General features: G+C 34.8%; 1 protein-coding gene across 1 annotated transcript in view; it reads left to right on the plus strand.

The window, feature by feature from the left end:
• Positions 1–22,704, plus strand: part of APLF (aprataxin and PNKP like factor) — an 82,875-nt gene that overhangs the window by 15,242 nt on the left and 44,929 nt on the right. Inside the window, exons 3-5 of the mRNA XM_049651561.1 lie at positions 9,298–9,470; positions 16,511–16,658; positions 16,974–17,106. Of these exons, the coding sequence (XP_049507518.1) occupies positions 9,298–9,470; positions 16,511–16,658; positions 16,974–17,106 (454 nt within the window). The remainder of the gene's footprint in view (positions 1–9,297; positions 9,471–16,510; positions 16,659–16,973; positions 17,107–22,704) is intronic.

Consider the following 22,704-nt stretch of genomic DNA (forward strand, 5'->3'; position numbering starts at 1 on the left):
TGTGTAGTTGCAAATGGCAAGATTTCATTCTTTTTGATTGCCAAGTAATATTCCATTGTATGTGTATGTATGTATATATACATATACATATGCCATATGTGGCATATATATATGTATATGCCACATTTTCTTTATCCATTCATCCATCGATGGACATTTGGTCTCTTTCCATACTTTGGCTATTGTCGATAGTGCTGCTATAAACATTGGAGTGCATGTGTCCCTTTGAAAGAGCATCCCTGTATCCCTTGGATAAATACCTAGTAGTGCAATTTCTGGGTTGTAGGGTAGTTCTATTTTTAATTTTTTGAGGAACCTCCATTCTGTTTTCCAGAGTGGCTGCACCAGCTTGCATTGCCACCAGCAGTGCAAAAGGGATCCTCTTTCTCCGCATCCTCACCAACATCTGTTGTTGCCTGAGTTGTAATGTTAGCCATTCTGACAGGTGTCAGGTGGTATTTCATTGCGGTTTTCATTTGTATTTCCCTGATGGTGACGGATGTTGAGCATTTTTTCATGTGTCAGTTGGTCATCTGGATGTCTTCTTTGGAGAACTGTCTCTTCATGTCTTTTGCCCATTTCTTCACTGGATTATTTGTTTTTTGGGTGTTGAGTTTGATAAGTTCTGTATAGATTTCGGATACTAACCCTTTATCTGATATGTCATTTGCAAATATCTTCTCCCATTTTGTCAGTTGTCTTTTAGTTTTGCTGATTGTTTCCTTCACTGTACAGAAGCTTTTCATTTTGATGAGGTCCAAGTAGTTCATTTTTGCTTTTGTTTCCCTTGCCTCCAGAGACATGTTGAGTAAGAAGTTGCTGTGGCCAAGGTCAAAGAGGTTTTTGCTTGCTTTCTCTTCAAGGACTTTGATGGCTTCCTGTCTTACATTGAGGTCTTTCATCCATTTTGAGTTTATTTTTGTGTATGGTGCAAGAAAGGGGTCTAGGTTCATTTTTCTGCATGTCGCTGTCCACTTTTCCCAGCACCACTTGCTGAAGAGACTGTCTTTATTCCATTGGATATTCTTTCCTGCTTTGTCAAAGATTAGTTGGCCATACGTTTGTGGGTCCATTTCTAGGTTCTCTATTCTGTTCCATTGATCTGAGTGTCTGTTCTTGTGCCAGTACCATACTGTCTTGATGATTACAGCTTTGTAATGCAGCTTGAAGCCCTCTCCCTCTCTCTTTATCCCTCCCCTGCTTGTTCTCTCTCTCTCTTTCTCTCAATATAAGTAAATAACCTTTAAATAAATGTTACAGCATTGTATTTTAATAGATTTTTATATATCTGTGTGTAGAGTGGAATATTTCTAAAATTTAGACCTTGTTCTTTAGGGTTGTATTTTAATTTGAAAGTTCTTATTGAGGGCTAAAATTTTAACAGCTTGCTTTATAGTTAAGTACTGATATATTGTAGGGATATCAGTTTCTGATGTTTCATTTGAAAAATTAGTTGTGTAGGAGAATAAAAAATGTGTATGAGAGTCCATCTATTTTGGACTGCATGCTGTGGCAGTAAAATTAATATGGCATGAAATTATATGTCATATATTATATATAAAAATAAATATATATTATATAATAAATTATATAATAAAATATATAACAATATAAAATAAATTTATAACATTTAAAATTTATATGTATTTTCATCTTATATGTACAACTGCCTTTTGTATCATCAGTGCTTTCTTTTACACATAAAGTACTTTTATTATCCTATGTTGAGGTATTGAGATTGACAAATGCCCATGAATTTCTTTTTTTAATGTTTATTTATTTTGAGAAAGAGAGAGTATGAGTGAGGGAAGAGCTGGGAGAGAGGGAGAGAGAGAATCCTGAGCAGGCTACAAGCTGTCAGCTGTTCTCACAAACCATGTGATCATGACCTGAGCCAAAGTCAGATGCTTAACTGACTGAACCATTGAGGTGCCTCCCGCCCCTTTTTTAAATATTTGTTTTGTGTTTGAGAGAGAGAGAGAGTGTGTGTGAGCAAGGGAGGGGCAGACAGAGAGTGGGGGATAGAGGATCTGAAGCAGGCTCTGTGTTGAAAGCAGACAGCCTGATGCAGGGCTTGAACTCAAGAACTGAGAGATAAGATCTGAGCTGAAGTCAGATGCTTAACTGATTGAGCAACCCAGGTGCCCCAAGTTAAACTTTATCTTTTGTGAAGTGGGTCAGATTTCTGCATGGGAGTTGAGCAATTTTCCATTAAAAGAAGATATCTTTTAGAAAGCATTCTTCATCTTTACTTGGTCTTTAATTAGATTATACTCCTGTAAAACAATTGTTTGAAGTCAACAAGTGTCTTTTGAGTACCAAACTGTGATAGATACAAAATTAGAAACTAGAGAAAAAAATTCCTCATTAGATTATAGGTATAAAACTAAAATTTGGTGTAATAAGGTTTTTTAAAATTATACTTTTGTTCTTATTTATCTTTCAAATATTATTAGTATAATTTATGAACTTTCTAGTAAATATAACCTTATATACATGGGAGAAAGATAAATATTTTTTTACCTTTTCCTTGGCAGGATTGTTTTTGACAATTTAGAATATCAGGGCCCTGTGGAGAATACCTAATTGTACAAAGTCGGCAAGTTGTTAAGTGGGAATTAGAACTCAGGTTCTTTGAACCCTATGCATTATTATTATTATTTTTTCATTATATTTCCCAAGTCAGGATTCCTTTGCCGTTTGATATTCTCTTCTTTAAAAAATTTCTTGAAGGTAAGACTAACTGGTGAGTTTTCTTCACAAGATGATTTGGTTCCTTCAGTTGAATAGAAGTTTACAACTGAAAGCCCCCTTAGATCCAGTCTTATGTATGTGGGAATTTGATTTGGGCCAGAGCTGGCACTGCTATCAGTGGAGAGGGGGAGTTTTCATCAATAAATGGTACTGGGATAGTTTGTTATTTGTTTAGGGGAAAAAAATTAGACCCCCTGCCTCAAACCATACACACAAATCAGTTTTTGGTGGCTTAAATGTGAAAGTCAGACGGTAGAACTGTTAGATTATATAGGAAAAAACCTTTGTGACATTATAGTAGGGAAGTTTTAAAATGGCTATAAAAAGATTAAAAAAATCCGATTACATTAAAATTAAGAAACTTTGCTTATCAAAACACTATAATGAAAATGAAAAACATAGCAGGGAAAAGTTATTTAAAACACAAATAGTTGACAAAGGAATGATATCCAAAATATATAGCAAATGCCTTCAATCAATGAGAAAAGATAAACAATCCAATCAAAGTATTGGCTAAAGACTTACTTGAGTGGCACATTATAGAATTGGAAACCTGACTGTTTAGTAAACATGAGAAAGGTACTCAGCCTTCTTATTAAGCAGAAAAATGTAAGGAAACTGCAGTGAGATACCATTGCACACCCAACAGATTGACAAAAATGAAAAGTCTAACAATTTCAAGTATTGATGAGGATGTAAACAAGTAGAACAGTTATAAACTTTTGGTGGGAGCTTAAATGTTGTAGCCACTTTGAAAAATAGCTTGACGTTAATTTCCTAAAGATGAAGGCGTGCATTTCCTACAAGCCAGATCTCATACACGCATAGATGTGTACAAGAACCTGAAAAGCAAAGTTATTTATATAATAGCAAGAAACTAGACACAACATAAATTTCTATCAACAATGGAATTGATAAATATATTGTGATATATTCATTTAATGAAATACACTACAACAGTGAAGATAAATTACAGTGAAAGCATGAAAAATATAGATTAGAATCAGGAGCATGACATTGATAAAAGCAACATTGAAAGAATATATACAGTATAGTTTCATTTATATAAGATTAAAAATTCTACAAAAATAAACAGTATATTCATGATCATCAACTTGAGTGCCAAAATAATAAAGAACATTAGGTAAGTGATAGATACAACAGTCAGTATAATAATTACCTTTGAGTGAACTAAGAAGAGAATGGGATAGGGGATGACTCAAAAGGGACATCAAAAGTTAATATTCTTGGAGCGCCTGGGTGGCTCAGTCGGTTGAGCATCCAACTTCAGCTCAGGTCATGACCTCACAGCTCATGAGTTCGAGCCCTGCGTTGGGCTCTGTGCTGACAGCTCAGAGCCTGGAGTCTGCTTCTGCTTCTGTGTTTCCCTCTCTCTCTGCCCCTTACCCACTCGCATTCTGTCTCTGTCTCTCTCAAAAATAATAAACATTAAAAAAATTTTTTTTAAAAAGTTAATATTCTTTTTCTGAAACTGGGTGGTGGATCCACACATAATATCTAACATGTATTATGTCTTTAAAAATTATTATGGAACACTTATGACATGAAAAAGGTGTAGTGAATAATAGTACAATGTGATGCAGCTACTTTTGTAATGCCAAACTACTAAACATGAAAGGACATGAAAAAAATGTATTTATTTTTAAGGAAATGTACAACTCTAGTACTTGAATTTGATTTTTTAGAATAGTATTTAATTGGGTTTTGAATTTTATTCTGAGAATTATTTACACCATACCATTCGAAGGAAAGTTGCTTCTTAGACTTGGTGATATACATATAGGTCCTTTGCTTTATATAATGCTTGATTTCTTGTTTATGTTAATGTAGTTGCAACAAAATGCCTATCTCCTTGAAATAGGTGTATTTGTTTATTCACCTGCTTAATGTAGCTGCACCATCAAGGTGTGATTTAGGGAAATTTAGAGAAATTCTAAACTGACCATAGTTGTTAATAGAAATGTTAAGGTCTTGAAAATAAAGAGATAGACAAGTAACTTCTAATTCATTCATTTAATCTTAACATGTGCTAAATATCATTTACCTTCTGTTCTGTAGTCAATCACAAATTGATCTATTAAAGCAGGTTATATGTACAACTGAAATAAAATTTTGAAAGAGAAGCCATGGTTTAAAAGTTTTTTGTAAAATTGTGTAAATGAATTATAACAAATGTTTTATTATGATCCTTTCTGTATGCTCTATACTCCAAATTATGTTTAAGTGATTAAATTTTTTTCTACTTTCCTTCAAATTAGAAATCCAATCAAATAAAAACATAACTTTGACAATGATGAATGAATGCAATTAGTGCAATTACTAATTTGTACTTTTAAATTGGATGAATTTGTCTTTTTTTTCCCCCCTCTAATATTTCCTTTTAAAAAAGACTCTAGCTCTCAGCAGTTCTTGGAAATAGTGCATGAGGAGATAATGTTAGCTCATAGGAGATGATGTTAGCTTATTTGTGAGTCATTTAAATTTAATCTCCAGTCTGGTATCAGCAGGGAGAAAATGTATTATAAAGGCAAAACGACAATGTTCTCTGTAAATGACTATATCACCAGCAGTTAGATATGTCCTCTGGGTAAATTCATAGCTGTCAATGCTTTTATTTCATTTTAATAAAATCGTACCTTTTTGGTTCTTGGATGACTGAGGGAGTAGTTCTAAAAGTACATATAAATTGCAGAAGAATATATTTTTTTGCCATTTGGTATTAATCCTTAAAATATCCATCTTTAGGTGACTGTGTTTTTTCTTTTGTGCAATAAAATTCCTGAGCTGTGATTGTTTTTCCTCCTATGAAATTATGAGTGTAGTTGGAAAAAAGCTATAAAATACTACAGTAGCTTTTCCACAGCTCATTTTGTAAACAAAAAAAAAAAAAAAAAAGAAGGAAAGAAAAGAAAAACAAGGCTTCCCAAATTAAAAAAAAAAATTGAAAATGAGAGGAACTTTTTTTTTGGGTGTACACATTAATCTTTCTTTAATGTTTATGATAATTTCAAGAGAAAGCTGTAGAAAACTGCTTTGTATTTTATTTAGTTCCATTTCTTCAGGGATAATGCATCCTTTGCACCACTTCTAAAATTATAGCATAATATATTTAAGTTTGCACTTATACTCCCATGGATATTTTAAAAGGCACTTACCAAAAATATGCTTCTCATATAGGTAGCTCATATCTTTTATTTACTGTGAGTTTGGGTTTGCCGGTATTTTGCCTGCCCTTACCCACTTTTAGAATCAAAGTAAACTTAATCTTATTAAAGGAATTGGAGAGCTTTCCATCTTTTTCCGGTCTCGGGAAGACTTTGAATATTCAGAAAATTTTTAAATCCATTTGGATCTTGTTTAGGGAGAGATTAGAAAGATTTTTAATTACTGATTATATTGTTAAAACATTATAGGTCTAATCCAAAAGAAACACACACACGTGCGTGCTTGTTTTTTTTTTTTTTTAGTCAATTGGTGTATACTCTAAGATGATTGTCAGTTTTGGCCTTCTTTACGAATATATTGGCATGAAGTATTTGCAGTATTCTACTAAGTTTTGTGTGTATTTAATGTCATTCTTTTCATTCCAAAATGTATGTGTGTGTGGTGTGTGTGTATATGTGTATCTTCTCCCTTTTTGTTTCTTAATACTGCTAGATTTTTGTCTACTTTATAACTTTTAAAAAACTACTGTTTGTTTTGGACTTCATGTCTGTGTAGCTTTTTAGTTGAAGCATATGTAATTTGACATAGATTTTAAAAACCTGGGTCACCTGGGTGGTTTAGTCAGTTGAGTGTCTGATTCTTTAAAAAAAATTTTTTTTAAATGTTTACTTATTTTTGAGAGAGAGAGAGAGAGAGAGAGCGAGTGTAAGCAGGAGAGGAGCAGAAAGAGGGGGAGACACAGAATCCAAAGCAGGCTCCAGGCTCTGAGCTGTCAGCACAGAGCCCTATGTAGGGCTTGAACTCATGAGCCTTCGAACTGTGAGATCATGACCTGAGCCGAAGTCGACTGCTTAACCAACTGAGCCACCGAGGCAGCTGAGGGTCTGACTCTTGATTTTGGCTCAGGTCATGATCCCAGGGTTGTGGGATCAAGCCCTGCATTGGGCTCCATGCTGAGCATAGAGCCTGCTTAAGATTCTCTCTCCCTCTGCCTGGCTCATGGGCACACTCCCTTTCTCTCTCTCTCAAAGCCGTTTAAAAATTTATTCAATAAGTAATATTTATTTAGGTTTAATTTGTAGGACCAAATATTAGATTTCTTGGAATGTCGTTTTTGCTCTTGGTTCTGGAATCCCCTGTATGAACAATTTTAGGAAAAGAAAAAGATGATCATAGGCCACATACATTGATCCACTTTCTCTATGACTGGATTTGCTAAATACCTGATATTTGACCACTTGAAATTTAAATGTTAAGTGCATATCAACAATAGCCAAATTATGGAAAGAGCTCAAATGTCCATCAACTGATGAATGGATAAAGAAGATATGATACATATATGCATTGGAATATTACTTGAAGATCAAAAAGAATGGAGTCTTGCTATTTACAACAATGTGGATAGAACTAGAATGTGTTATGCTAAGTGAAGTAAGTCAGAGAAAGATAAATATAGGATTTCACTCATGTAGAATTTAAGAAACAAAACAGATGAATATAGGGGAAGGGAAGGAATAATAAGATAAAAACAGAGAGGGAGGCAAACCATAAGTAACTCTTAAATACAGAGAACAAACTGAGGGTTGTTGGTGGGGTGTTGGTTGGGGGAATAAGGAGGGCACTTGCTGGGATGAGCACTGGGTGTTATATGTAAGTGATGAATCACTAAATTCTACTCTTGAAACCATTATTATACTATATGTTAACTATCTCATATTTAAATTAAAAACAAACAAACTTTAAATAAAATTTTAAAAAATGTTAACTGCATTCAACTGAGTAAAAAATACTGAAAAATGAATGTTTGTTTTGACTTTGGGCTTGTGATGTCTTATTAAAGGAATGTAATTAGTTTCTTTTTCCAAAAGTATTTTACTTTTGGTATTTTCTACTTTTAGAATATTATGCCTTTGTATTTAACATCTTAGCCTTTGAAAATTTAGAACTATGTTATTTAAACTATGTTATTTATTTAGAACTATGTTATTTAATGTTTAGAGATTCACTTGAATGTTTAAGATACTAATGAATAAGAGCATGGTCTTATCTTAGCCTATTAGAAGCAAACCTCGTTTATAGAATATTTGGGGTTCAGGCAGAAGCTATTGATATTTCTATCCTGATTCTTGTCCTTGCTACTTAACATCCCTGACTCTGGTGATCATGGTATACTCAAGGAAGGGGAAGATTCATTTAAAAGTCTGAGGAGTAACAGGGAAGAATTTCCAAGCCCAGCAGTATGTACAAGCTCAGAATCTGGTGGCTTGTCCTCGCTCAAAAACCCTAGCCATGAGCCAGAGCCACTTTGAGAGATAAGTTAGGGGTGGTTGGTACTGTAATGAAAGATTTCTAAACATAGTTTAAATTATAACTTGATTTTTAAAAATGAAGCATTCACAACTCTTTTTAGCGATATGGTGTTGCATAAATAGGTGTTACATTGCATGTCCATTCTTATGAAGTCTTGTATATAGTTTGTAAAATAACTCTGACCTATAAAATAATTGCCTACCAAATTTGTATAGTCTCTGTGTTTAATTTCTACCTCTAATCTTTATCTCCACGTTTTATTTCACGGCATTCTTTTAACAGATTTAAAAGAAATAGAAATCTTTTCAATTGCAGATACATATAGGAAGGTCTTATGGCCACATCCTCATGAAATTAAATTGCCAGAACTAGATAAATTATATTCATTCTAGCTTTCAAAGTTTTTTTTTGTTGTTGTGTGTTTGTTTTAATTTGGGCATGTAGGCAACAATGCTTGTTTATTTATTTATTTGTTTTTGGACCTTTTGTCTTAATGCTTCTTTTTCTGTATTAATCTATGTTAGAAAACTCCTCAGTGAGGAGCAAAACCAATCAAAACAAGCTATGTTGTTTGCTTGAGAGACTTGATCAAAGTCTCTCTTTTCATAGTAGCTCACTTTTTAATCATAGTAAGAAATTACTAGGAGAAAATAAGTATAAAAGAAGCTAGCCATTTCCAAGAGATTAGTGAATTACAGATATGAAAGTTAGGGGACTCAGTTTCCATACTGAGAATTATTTTTTATGTTTCTCTTTCCAATGTCTGAGTGCGCCTCTTAAGCAAAGCAGAAGTAGTTTTTTACCAGGTAATTGATAACTTTGCTTCTTTCTTAGATTCCTAGGGAAATGGGAGGTATATTTTAGTTCTCTTCCCTTTTTTATGTATAGATAATGATTATGGTACTTACAAGTGCCAAATTTATTAGACTTTTAAGTCTAAGTTTGTACCGAAATTGTTTTGATACTGAAATTTTGGACCAGTTTGTATTTAGCTGTATTTTTCTCATAATTTAGAGTTATTTCACTATATTCTTTTTTATTTGTTAGATACACACAAATCCATGTTTTTATCAGTCTTCTGAGAAGAGCCAGCTCTTACCATTGAAGAGAAATCTATGGCGCTGGTTGAATCCTGGAGACAGTTTTTCTTTGCTGGTCGACAAATACATTTTTTGTGTTTTCTCTACACACTCTGAAACAGAAATGGAATGTACTTTAAGGTAAGAATGCCTGATGAAATTAAGTAATGGTATTTGTAATCTAATTCCTCAGCCATCCACAAATGCTTCAGTAGAAACCATATTAGGGTTAAACTATATTGGCAATATAGGAGTTACATGGTGTGTGTGTGTTTGTGTGTGTGTGTGTGTGTGTGTATTTCTCTAGAAAACATTTGACACTGGAAACTTAGGTCTCAATAGTGATTGCTCACATGCAGTGTGTCTTTTGCCAATGTGTTCAGAATGTATTTTCCATTTAATAGTAACTAGGATAGTTAATTTGAAACCAACTACATTTTCTTAATCTTTTCTTTTAGCTTTTGAAATTTTATTAACGAATTAACCTCTGGCTTAGACTACACTCCTCTTTCTTATAAAAATAACAGAAAAATGGGGTGCCTGGGTGCTCAGTTGTTTGAGCATCTGACTCTTGATTTGGTCTCAGGTCATGATCCCAGGGTTGTGGAATCAAGCCCCGCATTGGGCTCCATGCTGTGCATGGAGCCTGCTTAAGATTCTTTCTCCCTCTCAGGGGGTCTGGGTGGCTCAGTCGGTTAAGCATCTGATTCTTGATTTTGGTTCAGATCATGATCTCACGGTTTGTGAGTTCAAGCCCGAAGTAGGGCACCATGCTGACAGCTGAGAGTGCAGGGTCTGCTTGGGATTGTTTCTCTCCCTTTTTTTCTGCTTCTCCCCCGCTTGCGCTCTCTCTCTGTCTCTCTTTCTCTCTCTCAAAATAAGTAAATAAATTTTAAAAGAGAAAAGATTCTCTCTCTCTGTCCCTCTGCCCCTCTCCCAGCTCTTTCTCTCACTCTCTCTCTAAAAAAAGAAAAAAAAACCCAGAAAATATAGAATGGAGAAACTGAGGAAATGAGGTATTACAATAAACATCTGATGTAAAGTTAAAATTAATGCACTACTTTTGTTCAGGCAGTCATTAGCAGATTATTTACTGCTGTTTCAGCTTTTATAGAGTACATAAACTGGACTTATAGAAGTAAATAGACAGAAGTATAGAGTGTGTGTTGTGATCATAGTAGTATTAAATTAAAAGTCAATAACAATACAGGGGCGTCTGCGTGGCTCAGTTGGTTAAAGCTTCTGACTCTTGATTTCAGCTCAGGTCAGGCATGATCTCACTGTTTGTGAGTTCAAGCCCTGAGTCAGGCTTCATGCTAACAGTGTGGAGCCTGCTTGGGATTCTCTCTCTCTGTCTCTGTCTCTGTCCCTCCCCCACTGTCTCTCTCTTAAAATAAGTAAATAAACTTAAAAATTAAAAAAAATCAATAACAATAAAATAGAAAAATCTCCCCAAACTTAAAATTAAAGAGCATACTTCTGAATAACTGACATGTGTAAGAGAAATCACAAGGAAAATTAGAAAACATTTTGGGGCACCTGGGTGGCTCAGTCAGTTAAGCATCCGACTCTTGGTTTTGGCTCAGCTCATGATCTCATGGTTCGTGAGTTTGAGCCCCGTGCTGGGCTCCTAGCTGACAGTGCAGATGGACCCTGTTTGGGATTCTCTGTCTCCCTCTCTTCCTGCCCCTCCCCTGCATATGCACACACACACTCTTTCTCAAAAATAAATAAACTTAAAAAATAAAAAAAGAAAAGATTTTGAACAAATACTGAAAACAGCATAAAAATTTGTGAGGTGAAGTAGAGGGAAATTTATATTAAATGCCTGTATTAGAAGAGAAGAAAGTTATAAAACCGATGATGTGTGCTTCTCCTTTAAGAAGATAGGCAGACAGCAAATTAATGCCAAAGCAAATAGAAAAAAGGAAATAAGAGTAAGACTAGGAGTCAGTGAAATAAAAATAGACAAATAACAAAGAAAATCAACAAAACCAAAAGTTGGTTCTTTGAAAAGATTAATAAAATTGGTAAACTTAGGCTTCCCAAGAAAAAAAATGAACAAAATGAAAAAATACAAATTATCAATATCAGAAATAGAATAAATGTATCACTAGTGATTTTACAGGCCTTAAAAAAATAATGAAGAAATATTATTTAAAACTTTATGCCAGTGAATTTGACAGCCTAAATGAATGAATGCATTCCTGGGAAAACATAATTTACCAAAATTAATACAGGAAGATATAGAAAATCTAATGAATTTTATATTTATTAAAGAAATTGAATTTACAATTTAAGAATTTGCCACAAGGACCTTCACTAGTGAGTTCTATGAACTTTCAAGAAAGTAATACCAATACTATACTCTTCTCCTCCAAATAGAGGAGGGTATACATTCTCACTCATTTTAGGAAGCTTCCATAATCCTGATACCAAAATCAGACAATCACATTACAAGAAAACTAGACCAATATTCCTCATAAAAATATAGAGAAGTCAAATCCAGCAATTTGTAGAAATGGTAATATACCATAACCAAGTGGAATTTGAAGACCACAAGGTGGATTTATCATATAAAAATCAATGCATTTCACTGCGGCAGATTGAAGAATTGTCATTTCAATTGATGCTTAAAAATAGCTTTGACAGAATTCAACACCTGTTCATGATTTAAAAAAAAAAAAAAACCAGAAAAAGAAGGAAACTTCTTTGTATAAAAAAAATTGTCTTTATTTACAGATGACATGATTGTGGATTTAGAAAATGCTGAGGTATCTACTCTAAGAAGCGAAACAGTACCTGCTGTATGATTACATTTATATTACGTTCTATAATAAACTAAACTATGATGGTAGTGGTTATTTCCAGAGGCACAGGCAAACTTTTTGGTGATGAACATATTCTGTGTCTCAATAAGAGTTTAGGTTACGTGGATGTATGCATTTGTCAAAAATGACCAAATTGTGCACTTCAGATCTGTGCATTTCAGTAAATATAAATTACATCTACAATTCTTAAACTAGTGAATGAAAAGAAATTATGTGAGGAAGTGTTTTTTGATTTGTTAAATTCAGTAACCTTTGCTTGCTACTTTACATATCTTCCTATTCTTTTTCTCTTATCACACATGTAGAAAGAACATTATTTTTAACCAGCTGTTGACCAGAGAAATATAAAGAACTAATATTTTTGTTACAGTAAATTTCCACAGTAGAATTATATGCTTTTTAAAATAATTTATTTTTATTTATTTTTTTTATTTTAGAGAGAGTGCAAGGAAGGAGAGGGGCAGAGAAAGAGAGAGAGAGAGAGAGAAAGAGAGAGAGAGAATCTTAAGTAGACTCCATGCTCAGCACAGAGCTTGATGTGGGGTTCCATTTCACTACCCTGGGATCATGACCTGAGCCAAAATCAAGAGTCAGACACTCAGCCGACTGAGCCACTCAAATGCCCCTATATACTTTTTTAAAAATCTGGAAAATATTGCACATCTGTGTAAAACAAAATACAGTCATTGCCTCATACTTAAAGTATTATACATCAACTTTAATTTTATATATATATCCATTCAAACAGGCTTGTCCCCTTAACATGAAAGACCAGTGCTGTAACTCAGGTAAATCAGATTGTGGGAAGAGTGAATTTTGAATGTTTGTTGTGGGGCGCCTGGGTGGCTCAGTTGGTTAAGCGTTCGACTTCGGCTTGGGTCATGATCTCACAGTTCGTAGGTTTGAACCCCACATCTGGGCTCTGTGCTGACGGCTCGGAGCCCGAAGCCTGTTTCAGATTCTGTGTCTCCCTCTCTCTGTGCCCTTCCTGCACTCGTGCTCACTCGCGCTCTCTCTCTCTTTCTCTCAAAAATAAACAAGCATTGGGGCGCCTGGGTGGCTTGGTCGGTTAAGCGTCCGACTTCGGCTCAGGTCATGATCTCACGGTCCGTGAGTTCGAGCCCCGCATCGGGCTGTGTGCTGGCAGCTCAGAGCCTGGAGCCTGCTTCCGATTCTGTGTCTCCCTCTCTCTCTGACCCTCCCCCATTCATGCTCTGTCTCTCTCTGTCTCAAAAATAAATAAACGTTAAAAAAAAAAATAAACAAGCATTAAAAACAAATAAAAAAAACTTTGAATGTTTGTAGTATTGATAAAAGTTAAGAATACAACCCACTTTAGCAGCACTGTACTTTTTGTAGGCTATTTATTATGAGTAGTAGTATCTGGTGTACTGTTGGTATCAAGCTATGTGTTGAAAGAGGTAATAAGTATTTTGTGTATGCTTTGGTAATCATGTGCCTAGGTTAGGGTAACCAAATTAATTGTGTTATTTCATATTTGAAAATTAAATGTTCTGCTTTTAGCTTACTGGTGCAAAATTTCTTTCAGGGTGTTGATTTCACTTTTAGCTTTTTCCAGTTTATGATTTAGAGTTTTCAGGTACTTTCATAATACATTGGATTTCTGACGTGTAATCGTCATTTTTAGTGTTTTTTATGATGTTTACAATTCATATATGATTTCTTTTTTTATTTTAGGGAGAGAGGGTGGGAGATGGGGGAGAGGGACAGAGGGGGAGAGAGAATCTTAAGCAGGCTCCACACTCCGTGCAGAGCGTGACACAGGGCTCCATCACACAATGCTGGGATCATGAATCAAGAATTCAAGAGCCACCCAGGTGCCCCTATGGTTTTTAAAACTTATTTCTAAATCCAGCTCATTTATGTTAGTAGCATATTTTATATTAAAGATGAAAAATACATGGTTTATATTTAACTCTAATTTGGAGTTTATTTTTAAGATTTAAGAATAACTTAATTGCTAAAACAGGCTTTAAAAAGAAGAATAGGGGCACCTGGGTGACTTAGTTGATTGAGCATCCAACTTCAGCTCAGGTCATGATCTCACAGCTTGTGAGTTCAAGCCCCGCATCAGGCTCTGTGCTGACAGCTCAGAGCCTGGAGCTTGCTTCAGATTCTGTGACTCCCTCTCTCTCTGCCCCTCCCCCATTCATGCTCTCAAAAATAAGCATTAAAAAAATAATAATAAAGAAAAAAAAAGAAGAATAGAGCTTTTTGTGCTACCCAAGGAGGGGTTCATACAGCGTTGTTCTGCAAGAATGCCCTTAGGGGTCCCCAGCATCCCCCAAAGCCAACGGAACAAGCTTCCTGCTGGAGTGGGGGATTCCTGTCATTATTTAAAGGGAAGCTTTCACAATATCTGGAGCCCTTGATGTCCTACAAATGAAGAAGAAGGATATTCTCAAATTCCTTGTAGCAGGATCCACTTTGGTGGCACCAATCTTGACTTCCAGATGGAACAGTGTATTTACAAAAGGAAAAGTAATGGTATCTGCATCATAAATCTGAAGAGAACCTAGGAGAAGCTTCTGCTGGCGGCTTGTGCCATTGTTGCCATTGAAAACCTGGCTGATATGTCATATCATCCAGGAATACTGCCCAGTGAGCTGTGCTGAAGTTTGCTGCTGTTGCTGGAGCCACTCCTGTTGTGGCTGTTTCACTCCTGTCTTCCTAACCAGACCCAGGCAGCCTTCTGGGAGCTGAGACTTCTGGTGTTTACTGATCCCAAGGCTGACCACCAGCCTTTCACAGAGGGGTCTTAAGTTAACCTGCTTACCGTTGCTGTGTGTAAGACAGACTCTCCTCTGCACTGTGTTGACATTGCCATCTCTTGAAACAACAGATGGGATAATCATACATTTTCAGTCTTTATCTCCAGCATCTGGCACAGTACCTGACACACCATAGGTGTTTTTAAAATATTGATTGAAAAGGCACAGCATAGGGAATACAGTCAATGATATTATAATAGCATTGTATGGTGACAGACAGATGGTAGCTACGCTTGGGATGAGCATAGCAATTTGGAAAAGTTGAATCACTGTTGTACATCTGAAACTAATGTAACATTGTGTGTCAACTATAGTCAAAAAAACTTAAGCAATATTTATTGAATGAACAAACACTGTCATGTTGCACAGTGATTTACTCTAAGTTTTTCTCTTTTGGCTGATTTCTGCCATTGCAATTCAAGTCTGCCTTTGAAAGAGATTATTCCCGTATAAGAAATACTCGAACAAAACAAGCCATTAACTGTTATCTTCTCAGCTAGACACATTTCTGAAATCTTCTATCTTCTGTTTTTATACGCAGTGAAATCCATCCCTTTTAAATGTATAATTCAGTGTACTCTGATAAATGTATGTGGTTATGGAAGTTCTACCACAGTGAGTGAGATAGAGAACATTTCCATTTCCCCCGAAAGCACCCTCATGCCACTCTGTAGTCATTCCCCTCACCCCATGCTGGGCCTGGGCATCCAGATCTGACTTCTGTCCCTGTAGCTTTACCTCTTCAGAATGTCATATGAATGGAGTTATATGATATGTAGCCTTTTGTGTCAGCTTCTTTGACTTAGCAAAATGCCTTTGAGATTCATCCACGTTGTTGTATATCAGTTTTCCTTTTTATTTCTGAGTAGTATTTCCATCTATACTTTCAAATTTTCAAAAAATACGTTTGTTGGATTGTCTCTAAGCATATTTAATGAATAATGACCCATCAGCTTTGGATGATCTTCGTGAACTTTGCAGCAAGCGCGAGGTAGTTGGTTCTGCTAAGTATGTTCCACATATGACTGTAGATGCTCCTGTGTCAGAACATTTAGCTTCCAGTTGGACTACAGGTTTGGGGAGATTTTACAAGTGGCTGTCCTGTCCAGAACTCCAGTAGTAGCCATGTGTGAACATGACATTAGGATTTTATTTATTTTTTTCTCCAAAGCCAAACTAGCTTAGCTGATATTTTTGCAGTTTGCATTTTGTCTTTGGATGCTGGGTGCTGATCTTAACTTTTATGGGCTGACAAATACTAAGTAAATAGCTCTTAAGCTTTAAGAGAGATGGCCACTACCCATCTTCATAAATAGCTGTGCTACTAGGCCCATGATTCAGAAAGATAAATGCGTTTTATGCTGATACAGTGGGCAGAAGACGAAGAACATATTTTCATCTATATATTTTATTCTAGTATACTATGGTCTGCTTTTTTGTCTTGCTAAGGCCAAGAAAAGGAACACAATTCATTAGTTAGATGTCCTTGGGAGAATCACATTTATAATGATGTGGTATAATAGAAGTGTTTTAAATGACTTTTATTTTATTTTTATAGAAATAGTCAGATGCTTGATGAAGATAATATTCTAAATGAAACACCAAAATCATCCTCGGTTAATTCGCCTGATGAGAGAACTGGTAACCCACAGCTGGAAAGAAGCACAGAAATAGTTAAGACCCAAACTGCCACTGCAAATAGTGAGGTGAGAAATTTAAGACCCCATCCATTTGTAACATATTCCTTACTTCAAGGAGAGAAAAGACACCTGAAATTAGCCATGTCATGACAATATTACTGGCATTGCCATTTTTAGGTTAAGCTAAATAGAATAGAGCTTAGTCTAACACATCAACTAATAGAGATAATGAATTTCTTTCTTTGTGAAATTTGACTAATTCAGTCCACGGTTGCAGATAGGTTTTTTTTTAATGGTAGTTTTCTGCAAAGTAAATAATCTTACAGTTTCACTAAGGCTGAATGATTATTTTTAGTAACTAATATATAGATACCTTTTTAGTGTTTCCTAGGTGAAGGTAGAGACATCAGTAAGCAACAGTCAAACCCTGCCCAGAGGAGAAGAATCCTGCCAGCATGGATGTTAACAGACAATCGAAGTGACCAAGACCTTTCAGCACCAGCCAGCAGTGGGGGTAGGTTTTGTTTAGAAAACAGTAAGCAGAATTTGGAACTTTTTCTGAACTCATGGAGATAGACTACTGGTTATGTTAGTATATAACAGCCTAACGTTTTTAGACGCATACGTGAAGTCTAATTTAAAACATAAATTATTATTTTATGCCATTTATCACATCTATCATATACCATCCTGCTAATTACCATTTGATTTAACAAGTGCTATTTATCTTATGTGCTAGACTTATGTTAATATAGATTTTCAAACATACATGTTGTTGTTGTGTCAACCATCACAGGACATAAAAGGCCAGTGCAGTAAGAGCTTTCTAAATTAATTTAATTAAATAAAAAACTGCCGAGCACACAATATTATGAGCAGGAAAATTCAAAGAAGAGGGCACCTCTGCCCTGGCACAGTTCACTGTCATGGCAGATACCACAATGATTTATGTCACCTGCTGGGCGTTTCCATTGAATCAAGATGATTAAAACTAGATCTAGTAGGATTAGAGTGACTTCATGGGAAAAGTAGATTATATATTATGTATTGTGGGAGATGTGATCTGGAGAATTTTCATATCTAAACCTAAGATTTCCTGGTAAGAGTTTTATAGTGGTTTTCAGTCTCCAAGACCCATCATTACATATGTAATATGTTTTTATCAGTAACATTTCTCATTAGGCGTGGTCATTCCTCAGTTGGCAGGAAGGAAATGGGGAGTGGGGAATGGTACTGGAGAGGGGGCAGGTACTTTCTCTCAGTAGAACAATTTCTCTAATATAGAAAGAATAACTTTACTTGACCAAAATTTGGACCGATGTGAACTGCCTCCCTGCAAGCAAGTCCTTTTCTTTCAGAGTTGTTTTGCATGGTACCTGCTTTTGTGCTGCCACTATTATATTGCCTTTAATAGTCCAAAATATAGTTGGCTGCAAATTAAAAATAGCTATTAACTTTCACTAGCTAGATGTACCATGTAAAATCTGAAGCACCTTTCTAAGTACTTCACCTTAAACATGCAAAGGAAAACAATTTGACATTGATTTGGATAGGAGTATTATATAATACACAGTGTTCTTAAAATGCTAAAGCTTCAAAATAAGATAGAAAAGTGTTTGGATTCTGACATGAATTCTTTCTTGTAAATAGACTTTGGGTAGTTGTAAGAACAAAGTTAGGTTACTTGTTTCCTTCAGAGACACGAAGATTTAGAAGTACCTGTAGGACAGTTTAGTACTTGAATCCAGCTAATTAAAAATCAAAATAATTTGACTTTCTCTGCTGTGTAGTTTATAATTATCGTTATTGTTGTTGTTTTATTTGTTTAAGTAATAAATCATCCAGGGTCAATGTATCAATGCTAGAGATTTAAAAAAATCAATTTCTAGGATGCATTTTGGACTCATTTAGATGTCGGTTACTTTCTTAAGTCTTTTGCAGGTTTAGTACTGTACTTTGTTCATTCATATCTCTTTAGATGGTCTGATTAACGTGATGTTTTAGAGCCTTTTGTGTCATTAGGTACAGAACAGATGATGTAAACTGATGTTAAATGACTTCTCCAAGATCACGTAATGAATCCCAGAGCCGTAATTGAGACCTAGCTCTGGCTGAGAGCTTTAAAGCCCATGCTCTGAGCAGTGTCACTATACTGCCCGACAAATTTACCCTCCCTATGTTCTGGTGTTTTTATTCTTTTCTTTTTTAATATGCTCTTGCATCCTCTCCTAGATCTTTTCTCAGTTTAACTCTTGGTTTAATCCTTAAATGTACCTGAATGTTTGCTGTGTTCAGGCTGTCCTTTTGTTTTTTGGCCAGAATAGTTCTAGATTATTTTCTGGGTCCCCAGATATTAGCCCTTGGAAATTATCATGAGTTTCTCAGGCCTGGGTTAAAATTTTTTTTGTGTCCCTTGGTGATTGGCAAGTGAATAGATTTGAGCATGGCTGTCAGAGCCTGCCCTCTCCTGACTGCCAGTCATCTCTGTTCCCTCAGCCTTCTAGGCTCTAGGAGTAGTCACAATTCCTGGGCTAGGGTATTCTTGCTAGATTGAAAAAGGAGCTTTTATAGTTTCACTGGTGTCTGCTACTCTGCAGTACCCTTCTTCTCCCGTCTTCTAACCCTCCAACATGGAGTCATGAAAGGTGGCACATGCTGAAAAAGATTGAAGTAGTCCCCAAATCATCTGGTTTGCATTTAATTTTGTACTCTGAATATTTTCCACATGACTGCTCAATGCAGACTGTAAATGCTGGACTGACATTCTATTAATTCGACTATAGTTTAAAATTTACTTAAAGTGCTAGTTATTCTGTTTACTTTATTTCCAACAGCCCTGCTAAATTATCTAATTAACTCTAGTAGTTTTGTAAGTCTCTCAGATTATCTAGCTGTATAGTCATATCTACAAAATTATGACAGTTCTGGCTCTTCTGCTCTACTGCCTTTAAAACATTTTAGTTAATGAACTAGACTCTATAAATTTTGAATGAAGTGGATAAAATTGGCATCTCTATCTTATTCCCGATTTTAATAGGAATTCTATTAGTGTATCAGCTTTAAAATGATTGGAATTCAGTTCTGATACTCTGTCATTTTTAGGATGTTTTATTTCTTTATTTTTCTTTCAGGAATAACTGTTGAATTCTTTGACAAATTTTTTGGTATAGAAATAGTCCTGTCAAGGGGTGGGTGGGGACAGAGAAAGGGGAGGGCATAGGTGAGCAGTGGGGTCAGGGCAGGGCTATAAACAAAAAAGAAAAAACAAAAAGAAATAGTCCTGCATTTTTTTGTGTCAGTGTAGTTAGTGATGTTGGTAGATTTCCTAATGTGCCATGCTTGGTTTCCTAGAATAAGTTTAATTTATCATGATGGCTTATTATTTTTAAGTTGTGTTAGGTTAGAGTTGCTTAGTTTAGGACATTTGTATCTATATTCCTAAGTGTGATTAGTATTTTTCTCCTTGTGTGCCATCTATGTCAGATTTTAGCGTTGAGCTATGTCAGTGTTGTACAAAATGAATTAGGAGATTTTTCCATGTATGCTCAAGGACAGTTTGAATAACAGAAATACCTCTTCCTTTAGAGAACCTTTTTACATCACAATCTGGGTCTGGTTTCTATTTTAAGTAGCTGATAATTCCAGAGTAGGAATAGATAAGTTAGACCAGTAAAAAATGAACAGAACACTGAGAAACAGACCAAAATAACATACAGTTAATATATTCAAAATTATTAGATCAAATTGCTCGGGAAATGATGCATTGTTATTATAAATAATGTTGGGAAAATTAGCTTTCTATTTGGAAGACAACAATATTAGAGCACTACCTCATACCATGTACTTAAATAAATTTTTATTGAGTTAATAATCTTAATGTAAAAATTAACTATTAAGGCATTTGAAGAATATATGGGGACAATATTTTTATTACTTCTGGGGAGCTTTCTTAAGATGATAGGGAGCCCAGAACCATCAGGGAAAAATTGACAGGTACATTTAGATTAAAAATGAAAAAAAAAAAAAATTCGTATGCATAAGACACTTATAAACAAAGTTAAAGGGAAATAGCAAAGTGGCAAACCTACTGGCAGATATTATCTGTCACACTTATAAAAGGTAGAAGGTTTTAAATATTTAGTAACAAAAAAGAAGGTAAAACTCAGAAATTTGGGGCATACTACAGAAGAAATGTTAGGCAACAAATATATGACTACTTTGGCAGTATCTCTTACATATTTAAGTATACAACACTCTTGGATCCGGAAATTCCAATTCTGTGTCTTTATCTCACAAAAATGATTGCATTTATTATTTTAATCATGTGTGTGTTTGCACATATGTATTTGTATATTTGGTTAACCTTAGGAAGTTGGGAAGGATACACTTCAAATTGTTAATGTAACTGTTACGGTGGTTCTTTTGGAGGATAAAGTTGGATGGTTGTAATTTTAATGACATCTGCATATAGCTGTTAGTATAACAGCTCATACAAGTAAATGAAACTAGTAATATTAAGAATAATTTGTTTTAAGTTATTTTCTTTTAGATTGTGATCATTTAACTGTACCCATTTGGGATGTAGAAAAGTATTTGCTATGCCAGATATTATGATTATTATGAGCTAATTAAGCTGTTTATTTTATATACTCTTTGTAAAGAGCATTTTTACAGCAGTATCAAAGTGGCTTCTTCCTATGCAAAAAGAAATTAGCTCTGGTCCTTAGAAGAATATTTGTAGTAGAAAATTTGGAATTTTGAAGAATATTTTAAATATATATTTTTTAAGTTTAGGATTTTATGTACATGTGTGACACTTGGAATGTGGTAAACTGCCATTTGGGCAGATGTTGTGTCTTGCTTAATTTACATTTTTGGTTCTTAGCATAGTAAGCAGTACCATTAGTTGATTATTTCTCTTGATTTGACTAATTCTTATCTCTTGTAGCATTTAGACATTTGCTGCATGAAGCTGTGTAGTCTTATTTAGTCTTATTCCTCACAGTTTCTAAAATGATATGAAATCTTCCTAATTTAGATTCAAAGCAAATATTTAAGTAATTTAGGCAGTTCAGTTATTGAAAAGTTTATTCATAAATTTCTTATATAAATACATTATATTTATATTGATTCAATTGATTTTCCTGTTAAATAATATGGACAGTGTTTCTTTCCTTACTTAATGAAGGAGTGTTATTTCAGACCACTTGAATATCCTTTAGTTCAGATCTGAGCAAACTACAACCCACGAGCCAAATCTGGCATGCTGCCTGTTTTTGTCAATAAAGTTTTACTGGAATACAGCCATGCTCATCCATGTGTGTTTTGTCTGTGGCTGATTTGCATTCTAAAGACAGAGGCTGGTAGTTGTGACAGACACTATATGGTCAATGGAACTTAAAATATTTATGTCTGGCTTTTTGTAGAAAAATTTGCTAAACCGTGCTTTAGAACATTAGAATAGTCACTGTGGATTGCGTTACAAAACCTCTCTTCAGGCTCTCAAGGGAACCTTTGGGTCAATTCTGTCTTTTTTTTTTTTTTCTTTTAATTCTCAGAAAATAATTTATTAAAATGTATCAATCACATGGTGAGTACAATTTTGTAGTAGCATAGACACACATTCACATATTTGTTACAAAGAAAACTGAACAGGTGTTGAAGTGAAGATACTTTAGTTGTGGAAATGGAGAGCAAAATACTTTATTTTTTAAATCCCAGAGACTGGAATGCTTAAAGATATGTGTGCGTTAAAAAAAAAACAACAAAAAAAAAACGTGTTATCACCTTGAAGAGTGTGCCTAAACCTGCCTATTTCTAGAAAGAGTGATTTGAAGCTGAGAATAACTGCATGAATGGAACATTGACGAATACACTTAGAGGGGGACTACTGAAGAAAGGTGACATTTTTGCTTCACATGTCTTCCAGTGGGAACAATGGATTCCTAACTAATGTCATCATGAACATAAAATTGTTATGCCACACTGACTGAAAAATCATTACCTTATAGTCTATGTTCACTACATTTGCAGTTATGTTCCCATATCATTATTCTTTTTTTTTATATTTCTTTTTTTAATTTACATCCAACTTAGTTAGCTTATAGTGCAA

Source organism: Panthera uncia, assembly GCF_023721935.1.
Source record: "Panthera uncia isolate 11264 chromosome A3 unlocalized genomic scaffold, Puncia_PCG_1.0 HiC_scaffold_11, whole genome shotgun sequence".
Lineage (NCBI taxonomy): Eukaryota > Metazoa > Chordata > Mammalia > Carnivora > Felidae > Panthera > Panthera uncia.